The following is a 22,551-nucleotide window of genomic DNA, read 5'->3' as shown; positions in this document are numbered from 1 at the left end:
TGGTTTTGCCCTGGTGCATGTTTATTTTGCAATTTTTGTCAGGACTTTGTTTATTGGGAGGTTGTTAAGCAGGGAGATGGATTTTTGAATGGTTAGTCCTTAAAGAGAGAAATTATTACAGCAACCAAGTTTGATGTTTCATTTTGTAAAGGTGGATTTGTGATGAGTTTTCTAGTTTTGACTTTCTCTTTCCCCTTCCCCCAAAAGTGAGGACATTCATGATCCTAAAAACCAGGTAGGTACACTGATTTGAATGGACTGAGGACTTGTGTAAACGCCGTTGCAAATTCTCCTGACTTTGTTGATATAAGGCCAGCTTACATGTTATCCCTGGGTACCATGGTCTCTCAACCTGCAGATTTGGAGTAGTGTGTCCTCCACCCTAATGTGAGATTTGAGTCTTGTTTTGTAACAAAGTGAAGTTTTTAAAAATGCTAGAATTCGACATTTTCTATCAACTATCTCTGAACTTCAAATTGAAATTCAACATTTTCCTCCTTGTCAGCATTCAGAAAAATTGGTGGTTGGGCAAACTGGAAAACCAGAATATAAAATGCAGGCATACACGAGCAAGGTGCAGAACTCAGTATTAGAACATAGAACATTACAACGCAGAGCAGGTCCTTCAGCCCTCGATGTTGCGCCGACCTGTGGAACCAGTCTGAAGCCCATCTAACCCACACTATTTCATTATCATCTATATGTTTATCCAAATGCCCTTAATGTTGATGAGTCTACTACTGTTGCATGCAAGGTGCCCTTAATACTCTGAGTAAAGAATCTACCTCTGACATCTGTCCTATATCTATCACCCCTCAATTTAAAGCTCTGTCCCCTTGTGCTAGTCATAACCATCTGAGGAAAAAGGCACTCTCTGTCCACCCTATCTAACCTGCTGATTATCTTATATGTCTCTCTTAACCTTCTCTGTAATGAAAACAGCCTCATGTCCCTCAACTTGTCCTCATATGACCTTCTCTCCATACCAGGCAACATCCTGGTAGATCTCCTCTGCACCCTTTCCAATGCTTCCACATCCTTCCTATAATGCGGCCACCAGAATTGTACGCACTACTTCAAATGCAGCCGCACAGTCTTTTGTATAGGATCCATGCACATGGACACAGACATCTCTCTGCTCATCTACACTGTCAAGAATCTTAGCATTATCCCAGTACTCTGCATTCTTGTTACTCCTTCCGAAGTGAATCACCTCTCACTTTTCCGCATTAAACTCCATTTGCCACCTCTCACCCCAGCTCTGCAGCTTATCTATGTCCTTCTGTAACCTGCAGCATCCTTCGTCACTATGCACAATTCTACTGACCTTAGTGCCATCCACATCCTTTTGCGCCCTCATCCAGGTCATTTATAAAAATGACAAATAGTAGTGGCCCCAAAACAGATCTTTTTGTTGAGATTTATCTCATCATATAGAGTCATACAGCATGGAAACAGGCCCTTTGGTCCAACCTGTCCGTGCCAACTTTAAGAAATTCATTGCAATTTTTATAATTGTCCTACTTGACCACATTATTATTTTGCTGATGTGTAATTCCATTTTAATGTCATTTTTGAGATTCCTTTAGCAACATGTTCCCCAAAGTAAAAGGTTGAAAATATCAGAATATATGATGTGCGTTAGATCTGGAAGAGACAGGTTAATTTTTTGAACAGTGGCTTTATTCAAAATTGGAACATTAAGCTATTGCATTTTTTCAGATGTTGATATCTTATGTTTTATAATTTATTGCATTTATTTAAAATGTCCATCATTTGAAGTATTTTATTGTGTTCTCCTTTAATTTGTGTTCTTCTCTTATTCTTGGCACTTGCATTTTTAGAGGCAGACATCTTAGAACTGCAGAATCACAATTTCAAGATGACTCCTTATAAATAAAGAGACAGTGTTAATATTAGATATTTTGTGATATCAAGATTAGGATGAAAAGGCCTGTGCTAAACTCATTCTTAAAAAAAAGGCTGCCAATTTCACATTTACAGTTGCTGGCCATTTTCTCAATCTGGTACTGTGCTGTGAAGGCAAGCAGCATTACTTAGGATTAGTTGTAGATTTTCATTTTATGACTTTTTTTTAGTTGATTTTGGAATTGTAACTCTAGGCCTTTATCTTTAAGGTATGAGACTTAAAAGAGCCATTGCCATAATATTTCTAGATAGGTTCTTCACTTCTTAAAGTTGTCTTTCTGTCCTAAACTTCATTTACAAAACACGATTGTTTTGTGTTTGAATGATGCATGATCTCGATTTTCATCTCACTTCAAGTAATCTGGCTTGAGTAGGGACTTGTGAATTCAAAGCAGGTTGGGAGATGAATAATTTTTGTTTTCAGACCAGTCAGTTACACCATAATGTAGCCAAATTTTAAAAATGTTTCAAACAGGTACTGCAAGCTGTATAGTTATATGAAACAACTGAGATCCTGTGTTATATTCTTTGACTATTCATCAGAAATACATGCAGAAAGCATGTCAGAGCATAGTACATGAAATGCAAACTGCTAGTAGAAAAGGGCAAACATGCTGGAATCCTGGCGTTGAATCTGCATGTTCAAAATACTCAGTATTTGTGAAGAGAAACAGTTAATGTCTTTGTTTACTTTTCATCAGAAGTAAAAAATGTAAAGTTTTAAACAAGTATGAAGACAGGACTGGGAGTGGGGAGAAACAAAAGGGAAGCCTGTGATAGGATGGAAGATTAAGTGATAAATGGGTTGACGGAAGGTAGAAGAAAATGGTGGAGCAAGTGAAGAAATTAAAGATGTCTAGAGGAAGTGTGAATGGTGATCATGAGCAGCTGCTACTGTCAGCAAACAAACCCAAAATGCAGAAGCAAAAATTTGAAAAAAGGCTGAAGTTTTAGATGAAGGTTATTGACCTTTGTGTTCAGTCCAGAAGGTGATAAAGTGCCAAGTTGAAAGGTGAGGTGCTGTTCCTCAAGTATATATTGAGCTTCAACAGTACATTGCAGGAGACTCCTGGATGCGAATGAAGTGGAGAATTTAGATAATTGGTAAGGTGTTCAAGGTTAAGCTTATGGACTGAGTGGTGTATGATGATAGGGGGCATTTGTGGATTTTGAGGTTGGTGGCGAGAGCAGAAATGCGTGAAATAGTATTGACTGGAAAGATTTCTCAAGAAGTAGCTATGCCTGTGGCACAATAAAATGACAAGATAATTGTTTCTTAACTTGTATTTCAATTGAATATTTGGTGTCTTGAGGGGTGGGGAAAGTAACACATTTCCAACCTTTGCCAAATTTGGACAACATGAGATTGTTATAGATGCTGTGACTTGTTGGATCAGGCATGATTTAGATAGTTGCAACTACAAATTTTCCAATGTAAAGAGGACAATGTGAAAAATGCCAGTGTGAAATGTTCTTCATGGAAGGAAATCTGCCTTCCTTACCTGGTCTGGCTTACGTGTGACTCCAGGAACACAGCCATCTGGTTGATTCTGAAATGGCCTAGCAAGCCTCTAACTTGTGTCAATTGCTATGAAGTCTGAAAGAAAACTTCTGGCTTTGACCTAGGAACCAGAAATGACAATGGCAAAAACAGCCCTGTTGACCCTGCACAGTCACCCTTCCTTAAGACTGGGGCCTAGAGCCAAACGTGGGAGAGCTGTGTCTCAAACTAGTCAAGTAATATAGTTGTGCTTATGAAATCCTATCATACAGATGATACTCCCAGACATGCTCATTGTCATCCCTGGATATGCCTTGGCCCACTGACAGTGGCAGCACAATTGAAAGTGTGGGGATTAAATGCCCTGGGATTCTGCAACATTAACTCTTGGTCCCATGAAGTTTCATGGTTTCGAGTTACACATTAACCTGGAAACCTGTTTACCCCGTATGGTCCTCCGTTGGCTGATGAATCAGTACTCCACCATGCTGAACAACACTTGAAGGAAGCACTGACATTGACAAGGGCACAAAGTGAATGCAGGGTAGGGTATTTCAATGTCCATTACCAAGAGTGGCTGAGTAGGAGCACTACTGATAGGCCGTAAAGGACGGTTACTATACTGGATCTGCAGCGGGTGGTGAGAGAAACAATAAGAGGGAAAAATTATACTTGATCTCATCCTGTAAGGCTCAGCGGTTAGCACTGTTGCCTCACAGCACCAGGACCCGGGTTCGATTCCTCCCTTGGGTGACTGTTTGGAGTTTGCACATTCTCCCTGTGTCTGCGTGGTTTTCCTCTGGGTGCTCCAGTTTCCTCCCACAATCCAAAGATGTGCAGGTCAGGTGAATTGGCCATCCTAAATTGCCTATCATGTTAGGTGCATTAGTCAGAGATAAATTTAGGGAATGGGTCTGGCAGGGTTGCTCTGTGGAGGGTCGGTGTGGACTTTTTGGCCCGAAGGGCCTGTTTCCATACTGTAGGGAATCAATTCTAAAAATCCTTAGCATCAGCTGACTGTAGTTGCATCTGTCCATTTACCACATTGGTAAGAGTGACCACTGCACAGTCTTTGTGGAGATGAAGTCCTGCCCTCACATTGAGGATACTCACTATCATGTGTGGCAGTATGACTGTGCTAAATGGGACAGACTTAAAACGGTTCTAGCAACTCAAGACTGGGCATCTGTGAGGCGCTGTGAGCCATCAACAGTAGCAGAAATGTACTCTCATCTCATCTTGCAACCTCATGGCCTGGCATATTCCCACTCTATCATTATCATCAAGCCAAAGAGTCAACCCTGGTTCAATGGAGAGTACAGGAGGGCATAACAGAAGCAGCACCAGGCTGAAAATGGGGTGTCAGCCGAGTGAAGTTACCAAACATGACTAATGTCAAACAGCATAAGCAGCAAGTGATAGACAGAGCTAAGTGATCCCACAACACAAAGATCTGATCTAAACCCTGCAGTCCTTCCACACCCAGTCGAGAATGGTAGTGTACAATTGAGCAATCCACTGGATGAGCGCCCAGAACATTAGTGCAAAACATAAGGCTGAAGTATTCACAATAATCATCCATCCTTCTCAGCCTTCTCCAGTGGTCCCCATCATCACGGATACCAGTCTTCAGCCATTTTGATTCACTTCATGTGATATTAAGAAACTATTGGAGGCACTACATATTGCAAAGGGCATGGGCCTTGACAGCATTCTGGAAATAGGACTGAAGCCATTGACCAGAAACTGAACTAGACTTGCCATATAAATGCAGTGGCTACAAGAGCAGGTCTGAAGCTGGAAATACTGTAGAAAGTAGCTCGCTTCCTAACTCCTCAAAGCCTGACCACTATCTACAAGGCACATGTCGTAAGTGTGATGAAATACTCCCCACATGCCTGGATGGTTGCAGCTTCAACAACTCTAAGAAGCTTAACACTGTCTGGGACAAAGCAGCCCACTTGATTGACACCACAACCACAAATGCTCACTACATCCACCATTGATGCTTTGTAACAATGGTATGTACCATTGACAAGATGTATCGCAATAATTCACCAAGGCTCCTTAAACAGCACCTTCCAAACCCACGACCACTTCTATCGAAGAGCAAAGGCAGAAGACTTGTGGAAGCTCCACTACCTGCAAGTTGCCCTCCAAGCCACTCACCATCCTGATTTGGAAATATATTGCTGTACCTTTATTGTTGCTGGCTCAAAATCCTGGAATTCCCTCCCTGAGGACATTGTGGGTCTACCAGCAGCACATAGACGGTAACTGTTCAAGAAGGCAGCTCAACACACCACCTCAAGGGCAACTAGGGACAGGCAATAAGTGCTAGCCAGGCAGCAAGTCCCATGTCCCACAAGTAATAAAGCATAATCATGCATTGCCATTCAAAGATGTAATTGTTTTTAATTACTTGTGATTTTTAAAAATACCAATAGATTACTGGTGGTTTAAACTACAAGGTACAACAGAATATGCATAATTCTAATTCACACTAATGTTCGGAGAGATTACATCTGAGCTATAATCTACCTGATCATGAATTGTCTCGCATTGACTGACTCCTACCTGTGTGTAATGGGAGGAATTAACTGTGGAGAGCGCACTGTGGGTAAGAAGCATGACTAAAGAGTCCTTGCTTGTACTGCTCATCTCAGTTCAGAGTATAGGGTGAGTGGTACCAAACCTGCCATGAATTTTAAGATGGATGTCCAAAATGTGATTTGGTTGGAATTAATTTTCATACCAGTATGAGGCTATGGTATCAGTAGGATTGATAATTTAGCCATTAGCACCCAAAATGCTATGACATGAACACCTAAGGTACTGACCATTGTGCTAGTGCAAATGTTATGTATTGAAAATGCCAGCAATGGACAGATGGTGCATTCAAAAGCAAATTTAAGTTGGGGTGCAGTTCCCATAGTGCAGTCAAATTTCTAGGAAAGTGGTCTAGATGCGAAGTGCTTACATCTATCAGCAGCAGACTTCCTTCACTGACTTCCAGGATCGACTAAGAGTAGCCACCTACCCAGGAAACTTAGGAGATGTGCTGGACTTGAGGTGAAACTGAAGCTTCGAGGTTTCAAGCCCCTACTCCCAGCATACTCCTGGAAAACATCCAAGCCATTGAGTACAAAGTGGATGAACTTTTAAAGCTAGACTGACCTTTCAAAGAGAATTGAGGTACTGCTGTCTACTCTGTTTTGGAGGAAAAAAAAGCTCACCCCTACTATACCTGAATTACCTTACAACCTGAAGGCTTCTCAATTCACTGAATGCACAACTCAATGTCCTTGGGTAAGGCAAGGGAAGGTGGGGTCAGCCTCAAATCAACGCCACCTGGTGCTGTGATGTGAACCTGGCGAGATAATGTGGCATTTTATAAATTCCTGCTTTGGAAATAAAACCAGTCTAACTCCAGGTTAAGACACTTGACCGACTTGAAACAAGGCCTCATGTCTAAAGTGCATTGGCTTATTGTTGTCCTGTTTTCCCCCCACCCTCACCCTCAGTTGAAGCAAAATGCTCAGACTGTATAGTTTTACCTCCTTCATCTTTATTCTGGGCCCTGGAGGGAGAGAGAATGCTCGCCCATGCTGACAGGGACATGGTTTCCCAGCCTTCTCTGGAACAGTAGTTTCTTAATGAACTGTATAGTCATTTTACAGGGAGGAATATCCAGCCAAGGCAACATACATATTAATTAGGTGACTATTACAAGCAACGAGTATCAATAGTAAAGATTAAGCCAGCTGCTGTTAAACAGTGTATAACTGGCTTCACACAATGAATACTTTTTCACCTTGCTAACTGACGTTACATAACTGAATGTTACCTCATCTTATTAAATGGCTCTACATAATGCATGTTTTTCCACCTTGTTAACCCATTACCATTGCCTCCAGCACCCCATTGTTAACTGTAAGTTCTTATCTGAACTGAGTCATGCTCAGCTGAACCTGTTTCACAAAGCTCAGAACTTAACTCTTTCTGTGTCTGCTTATATGCTATTATACACATTTTCATTCCCTCCTTTTATCATTTCATGATCACCACTGAGATGGCACTACCACCTTTCACAAGACTCTTACAGCCAATATTTAAGCAAGCTACTGACACACTGCATACAATGTTGATAACAAAATTACTAATCCATTACAGTAATTAGAGTGAAAAGAATCCTCCCATGTGGGGAAACAAAATCACCAGTAAAGTTCATAAATCCACTGTCCTTAGTGACCACTCCATCCCCTCCAAGTCGAGTGGAAATCAGCCAGTTCTCCAAAATCTCCTTTAGTAAAGTCCAACCTGAAAACAAAATTCAGTCTATTCTTGCATCATTTCTCGGAGAAATCTGATTCCTTGGATAAGGGCAGTTAAATGCTTCACAAAACTGGCAAGACATCCATCCTTGCAGAGATGCTTCAGATGGAGGATACCAGCACATCTGGGTCTGCAGTGCTGCAGCTGCAGGCTAGGTGAATGCAGCATTCTTTGCAGCTTCTGCTCCTGCTCTGCTGTTTAAATGTAACAAAGCCAACTGGCTGTAGTGATGTTAGCTTGATCAGTGAACCTTCATATCCCTTGAATGATTGAAAGACAAGGTAAAGCTCACGTAATTTAATGTCCGTCGGAAGGCCACTGACGAAAAGCGTACCGACCTCTTCACTGTTGTTAATTTCTTCATGTTCATGACTGGGGAGCTGATTGAATCGGTTGGATCAGGTTGTGGAGGGGTGGGCAGTGGTCCGAAGGCATGCTTTACTTGTGAATGGAGAAACTTGAGAGAAGATGTTAGCTGCTGAAAGTATCCTTGCATTTCTACACACTTTTTCCTTCCTTGCCAAGGTGGTTATAAGTATGAAGACCGTCACAGATTTTACTACACTAAATTGTGCCTGCCTATTTCACCATTCTTTGAATTCTTGAAGTCTGTTACTCTGTTCGCTATTTATGACATTGTCAAGTTTTATACTTCTAAATTGTACAGCATAAACAATTCGGTCAATTATAAACAACAATCAGTGGTCCTAAAATCAAACCCTCGGGGGACCCCATTCAAGTTATTCAAAAATTGCCTTCCTTTAACAAATTGATACTTGGCTAATGTGAAAGCTGTCAGGATAAGTATTTCAAAAAGTCTGGAACAGAAAGAAAACAATGCTTCCTGTGCTTTTGCAATTGAAGAGGCAGTTTCAGTTCAGATTTAAATCTCAAATATTGTGGGAAACAAATGCAGAATATTTTAAAATATTTTTCCAAATAAAGCAGTCGAAATTACTGTGGCAACTTTGGTAGAGATCAACATTCTTGAATTTGCAATATGAACCGGGCCAATGAAGTCTTAAAAATAATTAAAAGAATTTAAACAGCTCAGTCTCAAGTTCTAATATTCTCAAATCTTAAAGCATCAAAATTAAAACACTTCTTTTTATGAACATTCTGCATTAAAAACACAGCAGCAGAGATCTTATAATACAATTCTCTCATCTGGCTAAAGCATGACCACTGACCTAATTCTTTATTTTTAAACATGCATTGTAGAATTTCAGACAAATCAGGGGCTCATTTGTTTTAAGGTTACAAGTTTTTTTCATTTTAAAAGGACATAATCTGTACAATTTCAATGTAAAAACAAAATCTGTCTCATTACATAGCCCACAAAACACATTTTTAAACAAGGCAAAACAATTACTTAAAGGGATTTTTTGAGCCAGTATATTAACAAACCAAAAATTTTTAAACACCAAACACTCAGCATGGCACAATTTACATCAAAACTTTCCTTTTCAAACCAAGTATTAGTGCAACCTTAATTTCAGCATTTCTTGTTTTTGTTTTGCATCCTCACACAGAGCCCTTCCAGCGGACCACGTGGACCACAATCCAAGCCACACTCTTTCCCCCAGAACAAAGACTCGCAGAGCCTCAAATTTCATCACTAGGGGACCTTAATCCCTTTCTCACTTTATTCCTCACAGGGGCTCGAATCCCACTCAAAATCAGAGAGCCGAGATCACACCACAGCGCGGAGGACTCGAACCTCAACCCAAACCCACCCCAGGGGATTTTTAACTCAGTACCACAGAGAGGATTGTAACCTCAACCAAATATACCCCAGCAGACTTAAACCCCAGTATTGTGCAGAGGAGTCGAATCTCAATTAATACCCCGGCCCCAAAGGACACCAACCCCAGTACTGCATAGAGGGCTGTAACCTCTGCGTGCCTGCGAAACTGTGTCTCTTGACTGAACTAATTATGCTTGGAGGAATCCGTTAAATAGAGAGCTGTCGAGCAAAGGGACAGTCTCCGGTACACAGGAATATCAAGAGGGACCAAGGTTTAAAATCTTACCTTGTGGGCTTGTCTGTCTCGAGACATCGATGTACCAAGCAGGCGCCGACACCGTCCGATCGTAACTATTCAGTTGGATCCTGCTGACTATGCCAATATTGTCGACCTGTTTCCCTCCCTCATTCGAAGCAAAACGATCAGGCGCAGTGTAGTTTCACCTCCGTTATCTTTATCCTGGGCCCCAGAAGGAGAGAGAACAGTCGCCTCTGTGCGCAAGGACATGGGTTCCCAGTCTTCTCTGGAACAACAGCTTCTTAATGAACTATATACAGTGGAACCTCAATTATCCAAATACCAATTATCTGAAAATCGGATAATCCGAAGGAGATCTCTAGGTCCCGATAGAAACATTACATCAAAGACGTGTTTCCAACAGTGATTGGGTCTTTTGTTACAGTAATTAAACAGGCACCGTCTCCAAATGACTGACCCCGCTCTCTCCCGCGCTGTCCCGCTCTCTCTCTCTCTCTTTCCGCCCCCCCCCCCCCCCCCCCCCCCCCGCAACACTTTCCCTGGAGTTCTGTAGAGAGGTGTACCCTAACCCACTCCCTGCTTCCCAGGAATAATCTCTCCAACATTGTCCTGTACAGAGCAAACGTGGAACCTGTCAAAAATTTGCAGTAAAAAGTTGTGAGACTGTGGCTATTGCTCTGTGTGTGTGTGTCTGTGCACTATTTGGCGACTTACCCTACAAAGGCAGCTGCAGCAGTCTTGTTGGTGTGCAGTCCAGCTGCCCCAGAGAGGGGCCAGGGTTGGATGCGGGGGATGGGTTGGGGGCAGATTTGTACCGGATTGGGAGTGAGGGGGGGGGGGGGGGGGGGGAGGCAGCGTTGGACGGGGTTGTGGACAGTGTTTGGAGCAGGGGCTTGTGCGCTTTGTGTTGGGAGGCGGGGGCATTGCTGGACGTGGTGGGAGATGTTGGGGGGGCGTGGCCTCATGCTGTTTGCTGCTGCAGTCTCCTGAACGGAGAGCAGACTTTAAAACTTCAAGCCCCAGAGGAAAGTCATTTAATCGATTTTCCGAATAATTGAATATCCGAACAAAATAGTGCCCGTCTGCCTCGTTCAGGTAATCGAGTTTCCACTGTACTCATTTTACAGGGAGGACCATCCACATAAGGCAACATACATATTAATTGGGTGACTGTTACAAGCAGCGAGTGTCATTAGTAAAGATTAAGCCATCTGCTGTTTCACAATATATAACTGGCTTCACGTAATAAATATATTTTGCCTTGTTAATGGACGTTACATACTGAATGCTATCTCATCTTATTAAATGGCTCTACATAATGAATGCTTTTCCACCTTGTTTAACCCATTTGCCCTCGTCTCCAGAATCCCATTGTTAACTGTAAGTTCTTATCTGATCTGAGTCATGCTCAGCTGAAACTCTTGAATCACAAAACCCGACTGTTTCCCTGCCTGCTTATACCCTATGCATATTCTCAGGCTGACCCTTTTATACTGATAAAACTTTAAATTGTCTTAGGGCAGTGACTTAAAATAAATTCATATCAATCAATTGAAACCTGCATCTCCATTCTAACTGATTAAAAACTTAACAGCCATCTAGGTTTGTTCAATGCATTTGCATCAGTTGTAATTCAGTTTCAGAACAGTGCTGCTGCAAAGCAGGAAGTTTAAATTTAATGTGTTTTCCCTGCTGAATTTCACTGGATGTGAGTTTGTTTTTACTGAAATCCTTGGGCTAGGGAGAACGGAAAGGCGATCTTTGTATCTGTCTGCTGATTGCTATCCTCACGTCCCTTCAAAAGTACTCTTGTAAAGACCTCTGGGTTCTTTCCCTTAGGTGCTGTTAGGAGGTTATTGCAACTAGGTTAACTTGACAAACCACGTGCCAGGGGCAAGAAGTGGAGAAGCAAAAATAATGCCGTCTATGCTCCCTGAAGCAACCTCGTGTCTCTCATAGGACCTAGGTGAAAAAAGTTGTCTCTAGAGTTGTGAATCTTTAAAATTCTCTACTGCAAAGAACTGGAAATGTGCATGCTCGTGAAAGAGATTGATTTTTACGTATTAAGTGAATCAAGCTGTAAAGTGAGTGTCAGAGTGCGTTGCTGAGGTGTAAGATCAGCCGTGACCGAATTGGATGAAACAGACTGGGAGCGCTGAATGGCCTACTCCTACAATTTCTCATGTTAATTGTAAAATCACTCTGTCCAGGGCAGCTGTTTTATAGATCAATTCAAATAGTTCTCAACCCTAACTCTTCTCCCACATCCAATTCCATCTCCTTAAAGTAGTTATCAATTTCTTTTTCAAAGTAATACTTAAATCTTTGTCCACCAGCATACTTGGCAGTGTGTTCCCAATCCTACAGCTTGTTGCAGAAAATGTGTTTGGTAATCCATATGGTTTTGACTAATTTCTGTTCCTTTGACTCTAGATTGCTGCTAGTTAGCGACCTATTCTACGCCACTGTTAGGACTGGTCTATTCAGAATTATAGATTTTTTAAAAATTAACATATTCCAAGTTGTTGTTATACACCTCTAGTGCAGATGGGGTTGAGTTGTGGAATTCTGACAAAGCATTTGCATCTGCCTTCAAGAACCCTTCAAAACCTATTGGTTCGAAGGTTCCATGAGTTCCTGCGTAGGATTTGCATTTTATTCTCAAATTTCCTGATAGGCCAGCTGTAACATTTTTAATCTTCTGTCAGTCGTAAGGTCAGAGTGAGGACATTTACCATACCAATGTTCAGCACCATTTGCAACTCTTAAGATACTGAGGCAGTCAGCCCATGTGCGAATGCATCAAGATCTGTACAGTGTCAGGCTTGGGCTAACAAGTGGCAAGTAACATTCATGTCACACAAATGCAAGGCAATGACCATCTCCAATATGAGGCATTCTAACCACTGCCTCCCACCATTCAATGGTGTTACTACCATTAAATTCCCCACTGCCAAAATGCTTGGGGCTACCATTGCCTAGAAACTCGGATGGATTTGCCAAATAAATACAGTGGCAAATGCTAGGAATACTGCAGTGAATAACTCTCCTCCTGACTCCCTAAAGCCAGTTCATCATCTACAAGGCACAAATCAGGCCTGTGAAGGAATACTCCCCACTTACCTGGATGGTTGCAACTGCAACAGCATTCAAGAAGCTTGATACCATCCCGGACAAAGCAGGCTGCTTGATTGGCATTGCATCCAAAAACATCATCTCTTTCCACCTCCAATAGCATCGGAATCTACAAGATGCCTGCAGAAATTCACCAAAGGTCCATAGACAACACCTTCCAACTTATGACTACTTCCATCTCGAAAAACACGGGCAGCTGATAAATCAGAACAGACCACCTTGATGTTCCCCTCCAAGCTGCTCACCATCCTAATTTAGAAATATATTGCTGTTCCTTCACTGTCACTAGGTCAATATTCTGTAATTCCCTCCCTAATGGTATTGTGGGGAAACCCACAGCAGCGGTTCAAGAAGGCAGCTTCCCACCTTCACAGGAGCAACCAGGGACATGCAATAAATGCTTGCCAGTCACATCGCACAAAAATGAATGAACTAAAAAAAAAAGGATGTTTGAATGCCAATGATATTAAAATATAGTACAAAATATGTTCCATATGTAGATATGATGTAGTGTGTAATTTCCTCGATTGTTCTACATTGTTGTAATTTGCTACATAATTTTTCTTCAAGCCTGAAATTAATTTTAATTTACAAAGTTATCCTCTTTGGAGTCAAATACTAAATTATGCTTGCATGGTTCAATGACCAGCTCTCCATTTGCTGAGTCAGTTTCCCAGGTGCCAATAGGAGAATGGAAGCAATAGATCGAAACTGATGAATTAAAAGTTGAACCACAAATGTTGCCTGGCTCATGTGTATTTTGGAATCACGGTTCAAGTTTAGGTCATGAGGCAATTACATGCACTGATTAGAGCTGCTGTATAACAGCCACTGTAGAAGTAAGTTCCATTTTAATTGTTTCAGGATTGTTAAAAAATGTTTTGTAATTCTTGAATTCCTTCCATTTATAATTAGGGCTTTTAGTTTGTATCTATTAAACAAATCAAGTTTAATTTTCAACCAATGGGATTTCAGGATTTTGTTTTTAAAACCTTATGGGACTTTTGCATTTCCATCTTTTTTGCAAGAAAACAGCAAATGGTGGTTGTTTTCATGATCCAAATGCACTGATCTGGCTCAGCCTGTTTCGTTGGTTAACAGAGTTTGTAGTCTACAGACACTGTTGGAAGTGAGCAAATTTACATTTAACTGTGAGGCATGAGATTAAGGATTGACTGTAGTTGTGTTTCAGCGCATACGTTCTCTTTCCTCCACTAAATGTTATACTTTCGTTTTATTTCAGGATTATGTCGTAGAAGCCAATTCTAAAGTAACAGTAGAATTAAGTATCTTTGTTTTGAAGTTGGCCCAGATGGCTCAAATTAATAATATGCTGTTGCAGTGGTGACTGGTTTGTGACCAGTGTCACAACCACCTGATGAAGGAGCAGTGCTTCCAATTAAACCTTTGGACTATAACCTGGTGTTGTGATTTTTAACTTTGTACACCCCAGTCCAATACCGGCATCTCCAAATAGTGTCAAAGTAACCTGCCTTCATGAAAGTCATTGTGCGTGTCTGTGAAGATACACCTTTAGTAGATGCTTTGTTTCTATTTTGCTTTCAGGCTAGTGGCCTCTGTCAGCTATCGGCCTTTCAGCACTAAAGGATATTGTAGGATACAATTCTACAGACTGCCTTATTTCTGAGAATTTATTTTGAAAAGTATAGCCATGTGAGTAGATTCTCTGAACATTCAGAAGTTTAAATCACAATTTATCAGAAGTTGACTGGTATGGTGAGTGTTGTTTCTGCCATGTTTCAGGTTAGACATTGAAATGTGACTCATCATTCAGTTTCAGCTCCCAGCATCTCAGCCATCAGTGACCAGGCTTTGGGGCTTGATGAGAACATTTTTTCATTGGCTTTGGAAATGGAGCGAAGGTGGCAACTCTGATTTGAAAATCCAGCCACAACATAGTACTTTTTTTAAATGACTCGTGAGCGTGCTCTCTTTTTGGACAAATTCTTGAGGGTAAGCCCTTTTGTATGGCTTTATTTTGAAAGTATTTAATCTTGATATTTCATCTGTAAGTTTTGGATATCTGAGCAACTGGTGTCTTGGCGCTGCATCTCTGAACAACAAAGAGTCCACTGCAGTTATTTTCATAGTGAGAACAAATTGTATTTTATGGGCTAATACTGAGTGTTTTCGGTGCAATTATATTTTTAGATACCTTCAGTGAAAAGCTGAAATAACAGAAATTCATTTTCCTTGATTAGGTGATTAACTGGAGAGCTAAAAATATATTCCCAGCTGTCAAAGTATGCAAGATAAGATGAATAGATTACACATTCTAAATGCTGCAGAGATCTTCCAGTATGCAAAAGGTTAATTCAGCAAGATGTACCTTTCCAATGTATGCCAGCATTTCCATAGCAACGCTTCAGAGATGCCAGCATTTGGACACACAACTGTTATCTGCATAGAAATGTTGAGAACATATTTGTGCATGTTTCTGGCACCATAATCTATCTTCTTAGCTTGATTTTTAAACAGCAATAAAATGGCATGCAGATGTGAAAAGTCTCCATATGAGGAAGTACACAGGAACAAGGATCAAGATTTCTCCACTCAGCCCTTCAAGCTTGCTCTGCCATTCAATAAGATTGTGGATGATATGAATTTAATTTTAACTGTACATTGCTACAGATCCCTGAATCTTTCAACCCGTAGGGAATCAAAAATCTGTCCAACTCTGCCTTTTAAAAAATCTGTATAAATTCTGTACCCTCTGCCTTTTAAGGGAAGGAGTTTCAAACACACTGGATCTTCTGAATTTCTTTTCCTCATTTCTGTCTTAAATGGGCAGCCCTTATTTATAAACTTTGACCCCAACATCTGAAATCTCTTATAAGAGGAAACATCAAGGCCGTAATAAGCTAGTATACCTCGTGGTGCCTTGGAACACTGGATGCCTACATTTGAGCTTTGTTATAATTGATGTTTAGGGTTTGCAGGAACTTCAGCTATTGCACAATCCTGGTTAGTGAACTCACGAGTACAAAGAGTAAGTTTCGGGCGCCACATCTTAGGAAGCTTATATTTGCCTTGGGAGTTATGCAACATAAATTTATCATGGTATCCGTGTCCTAAGAGTTGAATAATGAAGTCAGATCACACAAACTAGGGTTGTGTTTTCAGTTTAGAAGTTGGAAAGATTAAGGAATATCAGTGATAAAAGTGTTATGAGAAACAAGATGGATAGTGAGAAATTATTTCTGTTGTTTGGTGAGTCTAGGATTAGGATGTGACGACAGACTCTCAGCAATATGTTTGTTTAATTGCCTATTTGGCAATTGGATGTGGATGATAAATTCTGGTCTAACCAGTGATGCCTACAGAATGTGAATTAATATATAAAAACGTTCTATCTATCTATGTTTGATAGAATTTTGTTAACCAAGTCTATGAAGATTTGGCACAAGTACTTATATTTACAGTCACTTTGCAAGTTAAACATGATCTCATTTGATCATACGGAACAAGTTCAAGGCTTGTTAAATGGCCTGCTTCTGTTCCCAGCAACAGAAAAATCTGGGGTTAAGATCTGCAAATCTTTGAAGCTGGCATTACAGGTTGATTTAAAAAAAAATGCACTGTGTACTGTTGTGAGCACCACATTGTAGGAAAGCTGTGAATGCATTGGAGAGAGTGCAGAAGTGATTTACAAGAATGATTCCAGGAATGAGCAGTGTCAGTTAGGAGGACAGATTGCCGAAGTTAGGACTGTTCTTCTTGTATGGAATGCGGGTGAGAGCAGATTTGATAGAGATTTTCAAAATCATGAGTGGGTTGGATACAGCAGATGAGGAACAGATGTTCCTGCTTATGAAAGGGACAAGTGCAAAAGGGCATAGACTTAGTGATGTGCAAATAAAGCAAAGGTGATGTGAGGAAAACTTTTTTCACGCAGCTTATAGTATGGGTATGGAATGCACTGCCTGGAAGTGTAGTGGAGGCAGTTTCAGTTGAGGCATTCAAGAGGGTAATGCGTAGTTATTTGGATATAAGTGACATGCAGGGCAATGAGAAAATGGCAGGAAATTGGCACTGGGTAATAGAACCAATGCAGGCACAATGGCTGAATGACTCCAGTCATCCTGTTACAGTTTGGTGATTCTGAAGTTCTTTTAGGATCTTTGGCTTTATGGAGACATGGAGCAGAACAGCCAGCAAATAATCTCAAACCTTTCTAAATCCTCATTGGCCTTTGCATAGAATATTACTTGGAATTATATCATCCAGAAAAATGTTCCCAATGACTGGGTAGTCCAAAACCAGAGATCACGGTCTTAAGAGGTAAAGCATTTAATACTGAGCTGAGGGGTGACCTGTGGAATAAGGTACCACAGAAAGCAATTGAAGCCAAAATGTTGTATGATTTCAGGAACGAGTTAGATATCAGACTTAGAGCTAAAGAGATCAAAGGATATGGGAGAAAAGCAGCGATAGGCAATTGAATTGGTTGGCCAGTGATGATCATAGTGACAGAGCAGGCTTGAAAGGCTATGTGGCCTACTCCTATTTTCTGTCTTTGTTTCTAGGTCAGTAATGATGTTAAGGCCTTGGAGAGAGTGCAGAGAGAATTTACCAGAATGATATTAGGGATGTGAAATGTTGATTAGAACAGAGGCTACGGAAATTGGGATTATTGTTGGACTGAAAAGTTGAGAAAAAATTTTGTAGTTTTTCAAAATTGAGGAATTTTGAAAGAATGAAGAGGAGCTGTTTCCCTGTTTGAAATAGTACATTATCCAAAAGACTCACATTTGAGATAATTAATAAAACAAGGGAGTTGACAATCTTTTTGATGTGAATTGTCATAATCTGAAATTCAGATACAGCATCACAATTCATGAAGGAATTAGACTTGAAAGGGCAGATCTGCAGTGTTATTGAGAGTGGAGAGTAAGAACTAATTGTATTGTTCTTTATTGCATATCCAGCAAAGACATAAGGACTGAAAGCCCTTCTATGCTGTGAATTCATGATTCCACTACCTTTTGTTTGTCTCTTCTACTCTTATCCTGTCCCCCTGTTTTTTTCATGATGTTTTAATAGTGTTGGGGGCAGTAATACATGAATTTTTTTTCATGTGTGAGTGCCTTGTTTGTTCTATTGAAATTTGGAAGTTTTAATTTACTGTTCAGTAATCAGTTATTCTGCATAGGATTTGGAAAGTCTGCCATCACTTCATTCATGTGTGACTCCATCCTGTGCAGATATGTTTTTTATCTTGCAGAACATGTTTTTCTGAAACCCAACTCATCTGATCTGAGATCTCTTAAATTCTGTTCTGCAAAGGAAAACCAAAATTCTGTTCCCATGCATGAAAATGGTGTCTTGCCTCTTGCTGTTTCTTGAAGTGAAATTGATGTAATGAAATTTTCAAGAGTAACTTCATTCACGATTTTATTCATGTAAATATGGAGTTGCTATTATAGTTAGGACTGATTTCCAATTTCTCAGACTAGCATAAAGCATTAATTTCCTGTGACTTGTGTTAAAACTAGCAGAGATAGCAAAACATTTGTAGTTACATTCATATTTTCATTATAGTCACCTCTTTTAAACAAACTTTTTGTGTTCTTCCACCAAAGACTGCACACAGTCAAACCTTATCACTCTGGAGAAAGCTACACAATATTGTCCCTGAGTAAAAACAGGCCTGAGTAAAAAATAAAGACAAATGTTGTCAAGTCTTGCCTTGTGCCTTATTTGTAGTCTTTGAATATGAAGGTCTGTCTGGGAACTGTTTCCTTCCAATTTGCAAAGGCAAGCTTCCATCTGATGGGCTCAGTGCTGTTTGATGACTAATGCACTCTGTTTCCTTGAAATCTACAGGTTATAATTTCCACATAATTCATCAAAGAAAACAGCCACCTAATTACCAATCTTGTTTTATTGTTCTCAAGTCTTGAGATCAAATCATCCAATCGTCAGTATTTTCAATTTATTACGTATACATTAAAATTTAGCATTACACAGTTTAGGATTTGCTTGTGGGCTGCTGTTGCAATCATTTTATATTGCCCTTGATTAGCCTAATGTAGTATGAGATTTCTTTTATAAGACCATGTCTTAAAGCTGTTACATCTTGTTTTCTCCTATAATTTAATTGGAATATGGGAAGCTAAATTGAGTCTAATACTGTCACCTCTGAGGAATTTGCACTTCTATGAAAAACCTAGTTGATGGTTTTGAGCACAACAAATATAGTTTTAAAACAGTCAAAGTTTTTATAATAATGTTTAGCTGCATTGAAAATCTGAATCATTATAAAGGTTCAGAAGATTAGGAATTTTTTCAGTGCAGAATTGCACAAGTGACTTCATAAAATGCAATTGTCTGTAAATCCAGTTTTGTGGGTCACTATAATAAATTATTCCTGTTGAATGATTTTATTTTTAACCTCTGTTACATTGATTTGAAACTTTAAATGCTTTAGCTCGTGGTTTTAGTGTCTTTTGGATTTGTATTAGGCATGCAGATAATAAGCATGGATCAGTTGACTTTTTTGGGGCAAACGTTTTGGTTTTGTCAAAATAGTTATCATGTTTGTGCTTTTTTTTAAAAGACAGAGTGAACCACAAGAGACCCTCCCCACTTTGCTGATTGTCAGAACTCAAGATATTTACCTGCCCCCTGGCTGCTGAACCACTCAACATCTGCTTCTGAGCTCGCCTCTGGCCTCACATTAGACATGGCAGGACCTGTGCCAAGCAGGGCCAGAGTTTACACTGATGTAAACACACACAAACCAAGAGAATACTGGGATTATGAATCTCATGTTGTGGAATGGGGGTAAGTTCATTTTAAATCAAATAGTTTTGTTTGAAGAAATATACTTGTGTTTATGATGATTGTGCATTCCAAAATGCTTTACAATTAGTACATTAATATTGGGTAGCTAGTGTTATTTTACAGACAAATATCTAGTCACTTGGTGCACAATACACATGTGAGCTCAGTTACCAGATAGTCTGTATTGTTGTAGGTTAAGTGTAGGAAGGAAATTATTAAAGTGGCAATGTTCAGAAAAGATTTGCCAGGATATTGTTGGGGATGGAGGGTTTGAGTTATAAAATAGACTGAATAGGCTGGGACCTTATTCGCTGAAGTGTAGGAGATTGAGGGGTTACCTTACAGAGGTTTATAAAATCATGAGGAGCATAGATAAAGTGAATAGCAAAGATCTTCCCCTAAGTTAGGGTAGTTCAAAATTAGGGGTCATATTTTTAAGGTGAGAGGAGAATGATTTTAAAAGGATAAGGGGCAACTTTTTAACATAGTGGTTAGTATGTAGAATGAACTGCCAGATGAAGTGGTGAATGCAGGTCAGTTACAACGTTTAAAAGACATTTGCACGAATACATGAATAGGAAAGGTTTGGAGAGATGAGGGCCAAATGCAGGCAAGTAGGACTTAGTTTAGTTTGGGAACATGGTCGGCATGGACTAATTGGATCAACAGGCCTGCTTCCAAGCTATATGACTGTATGACTCTTAACTAAACTAACATTGGCCAAATTGCTTGATAAGCTCTCTGAGTGCTGTAGGATGTTTTTGCTCTAGTTAGTTGCTTACTGCCTAACTCCAAAGCCTATCCACCATTTATGCTTATAAAAATATTTTCTCAGTACATCAAACATGGAGCCACAGTGGCCATGATAGATGATTTGTACAAGAAAAGTCATGCTTTAGAGAAAACCCTGTTCATGAGAAGAAGCCTGAGAGAAGTCAAGAAAAAGAAGTGGAACCGTTCTAAGATGTCATTGGAACAGAGAAAGGATTGTACTGCTCAAAAGAAGACCGGCTTCCTCAGAGCAAGACATTATTTCAACGAGCTACATCACACTGCAGCACCCAAGAACTGCAGAAAGCAGAAGGAAAATATCTGTTATAGCGTTTCAAGAAAAACAAATACCCAATAGACACAGTCCACTGATTACTTAGAAACAAACCCAACAAGCAGACACAGCGCAACCAAAAACTATGGCCACATTACCTTACATCAAAGATGTATCAGAAATGACATCCAGGCTGCTCAGACCCCTTGGCAGCATGGTAACCCACAAATCTACCAACACACTTAAACAGCAACTAATGAACCTAAAGGATCGATTAGATATTACCAGCAAAACTAACATTATTTACAAGATACAACTAACATTATTTGCAAGAACTGTTTTTAAAAAAAAAATCACTGTTGGACAAAGAAGCAGAAAACTTGCCTCCAAGATACACTAACACCAACTAGCCATCAAAAGAGACAACCCAGTATCACTAGTTTCCATACATACAGACAAAGTAGGATATCACTTTGAATGGGACAACACACACACCCTAGGACAGGTGAAACAAAGACATGAACAAGAATTCGTACAGGCACGCCATTCTAACCAGCACTCCATCAATTAACACATTGATTTAGATCCTATCTACCTTCCCTTTTTAAAAAAAAAAGAACCGGAAATGACATCACCCACCTTAAGAAACCAAGACCTATAAATAGAGAGATGGGACATACCACCAGTGCTTCACTGGAGACTCTCACTGTTGATGTTACCTGGTCATGGTGATGAAGCATCTGAAAACAAACCTTCCAGCTCAGTGAGCTCACTTGCACACTTCAACCTGAACTACAAATCTTCTCAAAAATCACTAATAAGAACTGAATGGCTAAAGGCAACTAATCACCTTTTGCCATTGTTCACAAAAGAAATAAATATGATTCGTATAAACTGTCGAACAAATTTGAAGAAACACTGGAAAAAAAAGATACAAATCAAGAGCATAGTTCTCTTGTCCCTGGATAAGTATGAGCTGAAAATGTGTTGTTGGAAAAGCGCAGCAGGTCAGGCAGCATCCAAGGAACAGGAGAATCAACGTTTCGGGCATAAGCCCTTCTTCAGGAATCATAAGCCCTGAAGAAGGACTTATGCCCGAAACGTTGATTCTCCTGTTCCTTGGATGCTGCCTGACCTGCGCTGTTGTGGCAACACATTTTCAGCTCTGATCTCCAGCATCTGCAGCCCTCACTTTCTCCCCTGGATAAGTATGACTCCAGTGGCATTCTAGAAGCACTACACTCTTCAGATACTATTTTGAAGGCACTGCATTCATCTCTTTAATCACTTCTCTGCCTCCTTCATAATCATGCTGTGATTCTAGTGATTAGAAGATACAATGCAGCAACTCACCAAGGCTACTTTGACAATGCATTCTAAACATGTGGTCACTACACCTGCAAGAGCCAGCACAGCAATCTCATGGAAACACTATTGTTTATTGATTCTCCACCAAGTATTTTGTTAACCTTAGAAATGTTTGCAATTTCCTGAACATGATTGGATCCAAATGCCTGGCACTTCTTCCTTAAAAACATTATGGATGCACCTTCACTATACCCATTGTAGTAGTGCAACACTACCTCCTTGAGGGCAATTAGAGTTAGATGATAAATAATAGCATTGCCAGTGAGCACATTATCTTATACAATCAAACTTCAACAGGCTGCTGAACATTTTATTTATAACACTGCATTTGGATGTAAGGTAGTGCTGCCCTAAACTTGGTGCTCAAGTCCTGTAGTTTGGCTTGTTTTGCAGCCCCTATGAAAGACTAATAATCTGAAAAGAAA

The 22,551-nt window shown here is 40.1% G+C and overlaps 1 protein-coding gene across 7 annotated transcripts in view; it reads left to right on the top strand.

Moving 5' to 3' along the window:
- Positions 1–22,551, top strand: part of LOC122560280 (casein kinase II subunit alpha) — a 97,276-nt gene that overhangs the window by 7,713 nt on the left and 67,012 nt on the right. For 2 of the 7 annotated variants that reach the window (XM_043710822.2, XM_087994747.1), the window contains exon 2: positions 19,487–19,713. In XM_043710822.2, coding sequence (XP_043566757.1) covers positions 19,613–19,713 — 101 coding nt within the window. In that variant the 5' untranslated portion in view covers positions 19,487–19,612. Of the gene's footprint in view, positions 1–14,472; positions 14,581–14,670; positions 14,881–19,486; positions 19,714–22,551 lie in introns of all 7 variants that reach the window. The other 5 variants (XM_043710823.2, XM_043710824.2, XM_043710825.2 and 2 more) reach the window with 5 other exon arrangements.

The sequence above is a fragment of the Chiloscyllium plagiosum genome, unplaced genomic scaffold, assembly GCF_037043375.1.
Source record: "Chiloscyllium plagiosum isolate Xiang-an unplaced genomic scaffold, Cpla_swu_hap1 HiC_scaffold_15, whole genome shotgun sequence".
NCBI lineage: Eukaryota > Metazoa > Chordata > Chondrichthyes > Orectolobiformes > Hemiscylliidae > Chiloscyllium > Chiloscyllium plagiosum.
This window is presented reverse-complemented; position numbering and strand designations above follow the sequence as displayed.